An 11,734-nucleotide genomic window follows, 5' to 3' on the forward strand; every position below is an offset into this window, starting at 1 on the left:
AATTGTATAATAACAAGTTTTTAAAACTTGTTATTTTAACTACAGTATATTTGCCTCACTGTCTTTGTTTCGACTGCAAAGGCTCTAAAACAGTTGTCAAAAGAGGCTGCAGAGTAAACTGGGCTCTTGAAAGCGCGCCGTCTGCACACCTGCCGTAGTGCGTCATGGCGTAAAAGCAGCACCTCCTCCATATGCACACAGATCAGTGCGGCCAAGTTATTCGGATGTTAATTGTGTACGATAAGGATTTAATAGGGGGATGACTTCTTCAAGAGTAAGCAAAAGTATGGTGATGTAAACGGAAAACAAATGCCGACCTTCTACCAGCTGGATCATCACTGGATCTGCTGCGGCACTTCACTTCGGTACGTAAACAAACAACACAGCACCCCAAACTCACCTGCCCGGCTACTGTTTAAAGTTATTCCCTGCAATTTGTGGGAATATGTTTGTACATAGCTCTTCTTATTTTTGTACAAGTCTTGTTTTAGACATGATTTCAGTATTTAAAATAAAAAAAATCTTACAAATGCGTCCGAAAGTTCTATTTTATAAAACTAATATCAAGGCATGGTTGATTGAAACTAATCAGTTGATTAAACTCGTCATAAAGTTCTTCGTTTCATTTGTTGAAATAAAAACCGAATCAATTCAGGGTATATAGTGTTTGTGAGCTGTTGTGCAGAAAGTCTCAAGTCAAGTGCATAAGCTGGTGGGTCTTATATACTGGGCTGTACCAGGAGCAGAATAAATCCATATACTTAAAATTGTACAAAACAACCATTGTTTCATGTTTAAAGAACACAGCCTAAAAATAAAGTATTAAGTAATGGAAGCGGTGCTGTTGTTGTTAAAAGCATGTAAATGTATTTCAGTTAATTTGAGGCTTTGAGATTTTGCGTGGTTACTTCAACCAAAAAATAAAATTCCGTCATCAATTTATACAGATTCTAACAACGCGAAGGTGAGTAAATGATTTTGTTCCGATGAACTCATTTTCGGGGTGAAGCTAGCCTATCCCTTTAAGAACAACGAAGGCTTTATATGAATTCAGTAGTTTAAAGTTATTATACAAAAATATAATTACCACAGAATTGACCAATACTGTTCAAGTAGTAAAAACTGATAAATGGCTCAAATAAAAGTTTGCTGAAGTCTCACAGTAATTACAGAATCTTAATGTGAAGTCAAAAACTAGTCATGCATACTTTATGTATATTTGCCTTATGTATATGCGTGTTTTCTCTTCTTGTAAATTGTGTTAATGTATTTGTGTCCTCTCACTGCCAAACGATTCAGCTGACACAATACTTTACAGAAAGCAGGACTCATGTATCAGATATCCATCTGCAGTGACAGTTAATTCTTCTGGGTTGCATTCTCTTCATCTCTGTCAAATCATAGTGGCTTTGTTGAGCCACTGATCTTAATCTTCTTACAGCCATGTGTCCCTTAACGTAATAAAGTGTAAAATGTAAATTCATTGTTTTCTCACCATCAAGTTATTTCAGAACGGTTTGACTTGTGAAACACAATATAAGATCCGGCAGAAAAAGCAGCATCAGCATTCTTTAGAATATAAACTCTGTATTTTGGGATTGGAACACATTTTACTATATTGTCTAAGGTCGGCTTTCTAGCTCTTTTTAGGTGTTGTGTTTGAGGAAATGAAGGCCATCCTGTGCACTGTACACCTTACTGCTGATTGGCTATGGTTGTTTCGGTACTCGGCCCGACTTTATCTAAACAAGCGTAATTCAAGCGAATACGAAGAATACATTCGGCACAAGATCAATCCGCCCCTTGACGTTAAACTGGTATTTTATAAAGCGAATCAATTCTGTGCAAGAAACTGAGCAGTATTGCAGCATTTTAGGGTAAATTACAATCGCATCCCTGTGCACATTTAGGAGGGCAGATCATTTGAAGAGCAAGTTAGGAGGGAGATGACCAGCTATTTTTCGTGATTATAGCTGTTCATACAAAATGAATGTAGTAGTAAAAACAAGATCATTCTTTCCTAATCTGAGACAACATTTCACGTGGTGTAGTAGCCTTCCTGCAGCAACTTTCAAGGGCACTAGACTCCTTTTGGAACGCGACATTTCGCGCGCGCGAACTGACTGCCTGTGGCTGTGGATTGCCGATTATAACATTGCAAATAACATCAAGTCTCTTGAACCGACAGATCAAATCGCTTTAAAAGACGTCAATCGTTAGCCGCGGGAATTTCTTCCGTATTGAATGTAGCAGCGTGATGTGGCGTCTCATGGCGTGCATTTCTTAAAGCACATCGTTAAGTCTCTCCGCTTATTTGAAATGTTAAGGCGTACTAGCCCCGCTTCATAGCAGTACATGTTTAAAATCAGTAATGAATCTGCTGTACAGAAGAGGGCGATATACTTCGAGCCATGCTCGTGTGGGATACATTTCCATGATTTCTGCCTTACCTTTAGGTTTTTTAAACACAACTAGACACAACTATCAATATTAAATTGATAGTTCACCCAAAGACATCTATTCACCCTCAAGTCATTTTATACCTGTATAAATGTATTAGTTCTGATGAACACAGAGAAAAATATTTGCAATTATCAGTTCTGGGACATCTTTGAAAAATGTAATTCATTAAAATGAAATGGTAGCCAAAGCTGCCCCGGAACTGTTTGTTTTCCTTAATTCTTCAAAATATCCCATTTTGTGTTCAACAGAACAAAACAATAGTTTTAAAGAATTTACAATATGGTAGTGGATGATGTCCCAGAACTGAAAATTTCTAACATTCTTCTAAATATCTTAATTTACACAGCTTTGAAACAGCCTGGGGGTGAGTAAATTATGACAGAATTCTAATTTTTGGGTGAACTATCCCTTTAAATTTCACATCCTTTTCACATTTCTTCTTTTTTTCATTTACAGTTTTTCAAGTCATCCACCTTCTGAGAAAATTTACATTTAGAAGTGATATCAATCACCATCTGCCATGCCTCAAAAAACACACTTCTGCTTTAACCATCAAGGTCAGAATCGCCAGCCCTTTAGATCAAGTTTTAATAATTTATGACAAAAATGGATTTGACCTGCATGATGCAAGAAGAGACATTTCTTTTAGATTTTTTAGAATGTTAAACAACTTGGCCAGTTTAGATTGTGTTTTTTTTCAAAGAGGGAGGCTTTAAATGCTGGGGTGAAATTGGAATGGCAGTAGAAACGCAGGGGGAGGAGAGAAACAGAAGAAGTAAGTGAAGGCCTCCTGGAGGAGGAGAGCAAAAGGAGTTTGACGGAGATAGAGGAAAGGTTCTGAACTTTATTAGAACAGAAAACTCTTTTTCAGAAAATACTCATCTGCAGGTAAGAGAATGTCCTCCACATTGCAAGATTTAGCTGAATGGTTTGCCGCTGTAAATGCTGAGCAAGCAATTAATTATTTTGAGGGAAACCGGATACATTCCAAAAATGTAGAATATTAAAGTTATCCTGATTATAAAGTAAATTATTATTGCATTGTGAATTTTAGGGATGTGCTATTTTTAATTGTTTATGAGTATTGTTTTGTGTTTTATCATTAAGTCAGTAAGAAAATGTTCTGGTGTCATGATTTAAATACATTTTTTTAGAGGCCAGTTATTTCCATGACATGTCTGTCTATTGTCTATTTATTGATTTTTCTAACTTTACAAACAACAATCCAGGATCAAACATAAAACCATTCGTAAAAAATATACAAACAATATACAAGAATTGGGATTAAAATAATAATAAATGACAAACCATTAAATAATTCCACTTAAATTAAATTCTATAAATTCTTACGGTTCTTTTTCTTTTCAAAATAGAATGGAGTGAGCATTAAGCATCGATTCACCATATGGCTACGAGCTTGACCAAGACTTTGTTAAAAACATTAATTATATTGAACGGAGCGACACCATTCACCGGCTGGATTTTAGAAAGCGGCCCAGGGAGGCAAACCCAGCCTCCGAGCCGCAGAGCAATATAAACCCCTCACGCTGGAAATCCCCAGAGTCTCTGTCCTCTGTAAGCAGTGATGAGGCCCAGAAAACATCCCTCTCCACATCCTCTTCTGCATCAATCATCAGAAGAAGACCCCCACTCCCTCATCACCATTCCAAACCTAAATCCTCAAATCAAGGTCCCGAGGTATCTCAAGGTCCATCCGCCTCTCAGGTGGGTTCAGATGGGACACCTCCCCCAGCCATGCAACGTCTTACCCAAACCACACCAAATCCTGTAGTGGAAAAGACCTTGATGGAAACATGTAAGCGTTTGGAAAATGATAAAGGATCAGGAGCTCGGGAACCACACCCACGTCGTAGGCTTGCGAGTTTCAGTGGTCTTGGGTCTAGTGGTTCCCAGTCCCCTTACACTAGCTTGGCTGGCCTAAATAAATTCTGTACTCAACGTATTTATAAAGATGCTAAAATGACGCTCCTAGAACCGCCCAACCAAGGAACTTTGTTGGTGGGGAGCTCCCATAAGATCACCCCTTTAAGCTCTGGCCGGGCATCTCCAGTAAGTAGTGTCAGCCAGATCCACCTGCAGCTGGTCAGGGATCATATGGCAACTGCCTTAGAGAGACTAAAATATCTGGAGGAGCAAGTAAAAGTCATACCTGTCCTACAAGTGAAGATCTCTGTGTTGCAGGAAGAAAAGAGACAACTGACCGCCTTGATCAAGAACCAAGATGACCAACAATCCGATGTGGTGAAAGAGAGCAGTATTGAATACTCAGAAGATATGGAAGGTTTGGAGCACAGCGACCTTTCTGGGTTGACGGAGTTCACACAGCTCAGTGTTGAAATGCAACTGCTTGAAAAGAAGATCCAAGATGCACGTCTTGAGACTCAACAATCTTCAGGTCTCGGAAAGAAGGTTTTAAAGTCTGTTGCAGTGGGAAATGACTTTTATGAAGGTGAGACAAGATCTGTATCTATCAGTGTCACTGAAACAATGCTCGGCATGGCGTCCGTAAGGAATCGCTCTGACAAGAGTTCCACTGCACAACTCCTGATGAAATCCATCTCTATCCAGACCGAGTTACAAACTCGCACTCTAGGAGTTGGAAATCACACGCACCTTGTAAATTCTTCAGTTGGGGGAGGGCCGGAACAAGTTTCCATTACAGTTGGAGTGTCCTGTACACCTACGATGACATCCATGTCTTCAGGCCCAGACACACCTATGGAAGAGTGGGAAGTACACCGAAGAGTTGAGAGAAAAGATAAATGTTTTGGAACCATACCCATGCCAACCTGTAGTCAAGGCACGATTACCTTGGAGATGTTGGAGAAGAGGAACATGTCTTGTCAAACAGTGGGCTCTGGTGGCCACATGCTCAGTGTGAATGTGGTAAAATCGCTTGCTTCCCTAGGAACTGTTACTGACACAGTACGAAGGAGCGACTTTGCTGTGATGGCGGTCCCACAGACCACCTCACAACGTACCAGTACGACTGTATGTACAGTTTCCCGGAGCACCAGCACTTCGCAAGCCTGTGTAACCGAAGCCAGCACCAACACAAAGTACACGCTGACCAGAGGGAGACATACCAATACAGCCAATCCAACCACCCGTTCTTTGGCGGTTGGGGATGGGAAAGTTTGCGACAGAGTGAGCACCATTCAAATACGCTCTGTTTCCGTGGGAACCCCTGCATTTTTAGAAAGATGTGCTACCCCTGGTGTGCCCAAGGCTAGAACACGTGACATTGGTGTTGGATTGACAAATATCAATGAGAATGTTCTTATTGGGCTTCGCACACGGAACATCGCGTGCGGTCCTTCCCGGTTGCTGGATCCCCTGAAGACACGTAGCATTGGTGTAGAGGTGGGAGATGGGAGGATACGTGATGCAGAGGGACACATGTATCCTCAATTAGAACCTGGACTTGATCATTACATAGATCGTATGCAAAGATTACTTAAAGAACAGCAGGACCTGCTGACTGACAGCCAGTCGGGGTCAATAGATGAGGTCACTCTCCAGTCTCATGGTCATGTAGATACACAAGTTGCTGGTAATTCTGTGATTTTGTTTAACTGCTGTAAATGGTTTATGTACAAATGGAATGTAGTAAAAGCTACCTTCCTAGAAAACTAATGCATTTTCTCTCTGTTTGCCAGTCACTGGTCAAAGCCAGACACCAAAATTGGATGACAGTGCAAGGACTAAAAAGATGAATACAACGGAGCAGCAGATGTGCACTGCTCTTCACGGTAGGAATTTCTATGTGTCAGAGGCAACTCAAGTCAGTCAGACAAAACAAAAGTTTCGAATCCCGGTAAAAGTAGACCTATTTTCAGAGGAATATTTTCTAGCCTTCCTCTATTCAGTGGAATGTGAACAAGAGGTGAAAATAGCTCTCTCTGGTTTGTCTTTTGGCTGAATGTGCCCTGCATTTAGAATATTTGGGATTCTGGAATGCTCTCATGTCCTCTGGTCTGTGGCAGACATAGATGCGAATACCATCCTGCAAATCTGTTCAGTACATGGCTTGCTAAAGGCGGGAATGTCTGTTTCAGGAATCTTAACAAAAGAAAAAGAGCTTTGACAGGTGTTTGTTTAAGCTGTCAAAAATAAATGGCAAACGTTTTAGTTTAGATCATGGTTTTGTTTAGTCTGCTATGGCAGACTAGGAGCAACAAGGACATTTGCAGCTAAAGTTTTGTTAAATCTTTTTTTATTCTATTCAGACTCACCTAGTGATGATCGCTGTCTCAGGTCCATCATGAAAAGGAAAAACATTTATCAGATATCCACAGATGGTGTGAATATCCCTAAGCCTGCCACTCGTGGGTAACTAAAGAACTTCATTGCTTAATCAGAGCTTATATTTTTAGATTTAACACCACAGTTATATCAAGCTCTTTTTAAAAAGTATATTTGAATAAGTGAAATTAAACCTGTTCATTGTTTCTATAGGGGCACTCGATATGGAAGTATTGAGGTTTCCTTGTCTGAGGGCGGTAATTCTGAGGAAGAAGAGAAGAAAAGGCAGAAGAGGCTAAAAGAAGGAAATGCCAAAGCTAAAGTTACGTTTCCCAAGAGGAAAGAAAGGTTTGTAATGCGTATATAGGTTTTCTCATATCGCCCAGTTTACTTTTTTTGGTTTAAATGAAATGCAACTCTTAAGCCAGTTCAGTCAGTCATAACTGCTCAAAGTATGCTGTTTTGTTGTCTGTAGGTACAAATTTTGTGCGAAGATGCTTTCTGCCTGCCAAACTCTGGAGGTTTATCTCAGTAGTAGTAAGACCACATCCAACAGAGAACTGGTGAGCTATAGAACAATAGCACTTATCTTTGAATGTATATTGTTCCTTAAGCCTACTATTTATATTAATTTTTTAGTTGATCTCCGTCTGTGAGATGTTTTATGTCATGGATTGTCAGAGGTGAATTACAACATTGGGTCATATGTATTTATTTTTTGCCAGGTCATTTAACATACATTTTAAGTTGCTGTTTCTTTTGCAATTAAAACTGGAGTAAAATAACAGAAAAGAGAATCTGCATTTTGTCAGACCTCAAATACTGCAAATTAGTTCATATTCACTTTTTAGCAATACAACAGTAATATTTGTACATGCATTTAGGAAAGTTCAAACATTCTTTTTTATGTGATAACCTCAAATTTTATCCAAATGTCCATGTATTTTGTCATGATGTCAGTCTTTCACATTCACTCCTGAGGTATGATTTTGTTGAAATTCAACAGACAATGGTCTCTTAATTTTTCCACAGCTATATGTTAAATGACCTAGCAAAAATATTTTTTCCTTTAGTTTCTTCCAATATGTTTTGATCACACAGAACAGAGATTAGAGATTGTTGAACCATCATAACCAAAATTGAGAAATTCCTATACTTGGGAATTATTTACAAAGGTTCACACATGAAAGCAAACAGTGGGCAAACCACATGGATTTAGTTGTGCTGACTTGTGGCATCCGCCTTTCACAGTCTGAAAAGCCCGGCTTCTAATGTGTTCTATGTTTACTCACTCTAAGCCTCATTCTATAATTACCTACTGGCATATAGATTGATCGGTACACTGTGGAATTGTGGGAAGTTTAAAATTACAAAGCTTCTGCATTTTGTATTTGTTAAGGGTGTCATTCTGTTCATGGCATAGTGTGGTGAAATGATGAAAGTGTGCTGAAATGTGTCTGGTATTGATGTATCTCAATAAGTCTCGGAGGATCAGCATTCATGAATACATTCCTTATATTATTGTTATTTTTTATGTCTGGTTGTCTTTAAAGCGCTCCAGTCTTAACACAGTTCAGCAGGAGTGGTTCTGTGTGTCCAGCCAGAAGAGGGCTTGCCCACAGAACGTGGAGGACTTTCTGTCTGCCTGCCGCCTTGTCTCACCGGATGTACTGTGCTATGTTGCCAATATGGCTGATCAGAATGGAAACACAGCCCTTCACTACAGCGTGTCTCACTCTAATTTCAGCATTGTTAAGATTCTACTAGCTGCAGGTACTTTAAATCCTGTTATTTATGGTATTTAGTTAGTTGTCATTTTTTCGTAGTTTAATTAAAATTGAAATGGTTTTTACTTAGATTTTTGGCAGTCTGATTACTCATTGTAGCCATTACCATAGTTTCACTACAAATACATGGTTTAAAGGTCCAGTGTATTAAATTTAGCGGCATCTAGCGGCGAGGTTGCGAATTACAACCAACGGCTCACCCCACCCCTCCCTTTTGAAGCACTACGGTGGGTGACACAATCTTAGTCCTAAGGAGATAATGCATTTACGAAAACTCGCCCTGTAGAGCAGTTTGTTAGGGCTACTGAAGAAACAACATGGTGAATTCCCTGTAAGAGGACCTGCAGTGTACAGTATGTGTATATAAACAACTAATTTTAAGGTAAAAAATAACGCTTCATTATTTAAGGTCTCATGTACAGTATATTATATTGCATTTCTGTCAATAGATCCTCCAAAAAATGACACACTGGACTTCTAAATGAACACACCAGATTGAATAACTGTAGTTGCTTTTCTATTTAAAAATGTTTTTTCATTATTTTAATAGCTTTTGCTCATAGTTGTAACAATGCAGAAGTCTCTAATTTACATACTGTTCAAGTTTTTACTACTTATGGGTTTAAATTGTGGCTATTTTTTATGCAGGGGTGTGTAATATAGATCATCAAAACAGGGCTGGATATACTCCGATAATGCTTGCTTCTCTGGCTGCCGTGGCAACAAAGGAAGACATGATGTTGGTGAAAGAACTCTTCAGCAGAGGAGATGTTAATGCTAAGGCCAGCCAGGTGTCTCTGCGTCTTTTTGTTTGACCGTTAATCTGTTTGAATGAGAATGCAGGACGGTTCCACTTAAGTATATAGCTGTATTTGTCAATGTGTACTATGGTATTCTCATCAGGCTGGCCAGACAGCTCTCATGCTTGCAGTCAGTCATGGGTGTATAGATATGGTGAGGGCTCTGCTGGCTGCTGGAGCAGATGTCAACATCCAGGACGATGAAGGGTCCACTGCTCTCATGTGTGCCGGTGAACATGGCCATTCAGAGATCGTCAAACTATTGCTGGCCCAGCCGGGATGTGATGCCACGCTGACAGACAATGTGAGTTACCAGTTAGCAACCATCAAAATTATAAATAGATTAAAAATAGTAATTTGATAATAAATGTTTTGTGTGCGTGTTCTGATAGGATGAAAGCACTGCACTGTCCATTGCTTTGGAGGCCAGACACAAAGACATTGCAATGCTTCTCTATGCCCATGTCAACTACTCAAAAAGTAGTTCAGCTACCAGGGTATGAATTTCTTCTGTATCTAATAATTATTCTTAAATAACTTGTATTAACTTACTTGGTCTAATAATATGTATTTATGACATGATGTGTGTATTTGTATCCACAGGGATCTCCTCGAAGCAAGACTCCAGCTGCACCATCACAAATAAGCTCTTCTGAGTCAAATTAACATTTTCTGTGCTTTACATTCAGACATCCTCAGTATTACCTGTTCAATGAAATGCTCCTATACAGCCTTGACCGAGAGAAGTATTTACTATTATATATTCAAATATTTGTAAGATTCAAGAGCGCATTCACTTTGCACTGCAGTATAAGCCAAATAAACTTTTCTTTCTTTCTTCCTTACTGAAATTTTTTAAAATATTTTCCAAATTGACACATATGCAATATGCAATTTATCAATAATAAAGACCAATATTTTAATTGTGGCTGTTAATGTTACAATTCCTTAGGAAACTATAGGAGTTTAAAATATTCATTTTAAGGTACAGCTAATATGTAAATTAGAGGCATTTTAGTATACAGTATATTATTGTTAATATTTACTTCTATTACATATCGACTGTATAATTGACCATGTACTTCCAAATCGAAAAATTGGAATTGTTTTGTGACAATAAAAATTATTGAAATGTTAAAATGTATGTCATTTCTGTATACACAAAATAAATTCTTATTTATCACCACCTTGTATTTATTTCAAATAACTTTATTTATTTTAGTTTTGTAGTTATATTGAACACACAGAACAATGCTGCCATCTGGCGGTGGCAAATGTATCTACAGATTACCAGTGCATGCGGAAAGACCATTCAGTTGGTAATTGTTTGCCCCAAGTGGTCTTGTGAACAAAGAGCATTGATACAGAGGTAAATCTGATTCACTTTATATTAAAAGATGTCTTTTACTGGCTAATTGTGGAATTCAATTAAAAAATGTAGAGAATATTATTATTTTTACGGGAGGTTTGCAGTAAATGTAAATAGATATGTTAGAACTTAAAAAGGGTTTTATCTTAAAATATGTTCATATCTCTCAGTTTACCTATTCTAATGAGCCTTTTTAAATGCAACACACATGTTTAGAATAAGGGAGAATGGAAGATTAAAGTTTATCCCACCCATAGATGCTGCATTAAAACTTTAATGCTATTGTGCCTGTTCAATGATTTCTGATGTGGTTTTCTGTGGTTTGGACTTGAGAAGAAACAATAGCGATCTGATCCTGTTGCAAACTCATTTTTATGTAGGCTACTTCTATATACAGTATATATGTTTGATAATTATATGTATACATTTGTGTTGTTACCTTAACTCCAGACATATATTATTGCAGTCTGCTGCTTGAAAACAATCAATTTAAGCACAAGACATTTTGAGGTTGAGTCATCACAAGATGAAAAAATAAAGTCTGTAAATTAATCTAAAGGGTATAAAGAGAAACAATAGACAGCATCTGCCAACTATTAGATTCCATTTTCATCACATCTTTAAACTTCTTTGTTCACTTGAGTTCAGCATCTTTTTGACCTTTAGCTTTTCAAGATGTAGTTCAACGGTTCACCGTGTTCAATAATGTTCTTCTGAATGTGTCTGGACGACAAAGTGTGTGTCTGTGTTTTGTGATGGAATGCTATAGCATTAAAGCTCGGTGCGGTCTGCAGCCAGTAAAAACGTGGTGTTGCCATAGTAACCGCCTGAGATGTTTTACAAAAAATGCCCTTGTCGACCTGATAGCTAAACATGCATACAAAATGTAACATTGTGACAGCGTGCAACCGTAACTCAGTTTACATGTGCTAATATAATCCGCTCTTTTACAGCCGAATGATAATTGCTGCTTTGCAGAGTCTGGTGACAATCTAATAAGAATTTTTAAAGATGAATATTTGATCAATGAAAAGATTCCTTGTCTTTTC

The 11,734-nt window shown here is 38.3% G+C and overlaps 1 protein-coding gene across 1 annotated transcript; it reads left to right on the forward strand.

Annotated features, from left to right (window-relative positions):
- The first annotated feature begins 159 nt into the window (after positions 1 to 159).
- On the forward strand, positions 160 to 10,501 carry kank1b (KN motif and ankyrin repeat domains 1b). The gene is made up of 11 exons (XM_079476384.1): positions 160 to 365; positions 3,837 to 6,037; positions 6,144 to 6,236; positions 6,714 to 6,816; positions 6,943 to 7,077; positions 7,205 to 7,292; positions 8,283 to 8,502; positions 9,165 to 9,307; positions 9,420 to 9,620; positions 9,709 to 9,813; positions 9,920 to 10,501. The coding sequence occupies exons 2-11, from the start codon at positions 4,219 to 4,221 to the stop codon at positions 9,980 to 9,982; spliced, it is 2,970 nt and encodes a 989-aa protein (XP_079332510.1). The 5' UTR covers positions 160 to 365; positions 3,837 to 4,218; the 3' UTR covers positions 9,983 to 10,501.
- Positions 10,502 to 11,734: the final 1,233 nt, after the last annotated feature.

Source organism: Barbatula barbatula (assembly GCF_947034865.1).
Source record: "Barbatula barbatula genome assembly, chromosome: 2".
NCBI lineage: Eukaryota > Metazoa > Chordata > Actinopteri > Cypriniformes > Nemacheilidae > Barbatula > Barbatula barbatula.

Coding starts and splice junctions, on each gene's coding strand:
- kank1b (XM_079476384.1), top strand. CDS start 4,219: ATGCAACGTCTTACCCAAACCACACCAAATCCTGTAGTGGAAAAGACC. Junction 6,237..6,713: donor GATGTGCACTGCTCTTCACG/GTAGGAATTTCT, acceptor TATTCTATTCAG/ACTCACCTAGTGATGATCGC. Junction 6,817..6,942: donor CCTAAGCCTGCCACTCGTGG/GTAACTAAAGAA, acceptor TTGTTTCTATAG/GGGCACTCGATATGGAAGTA.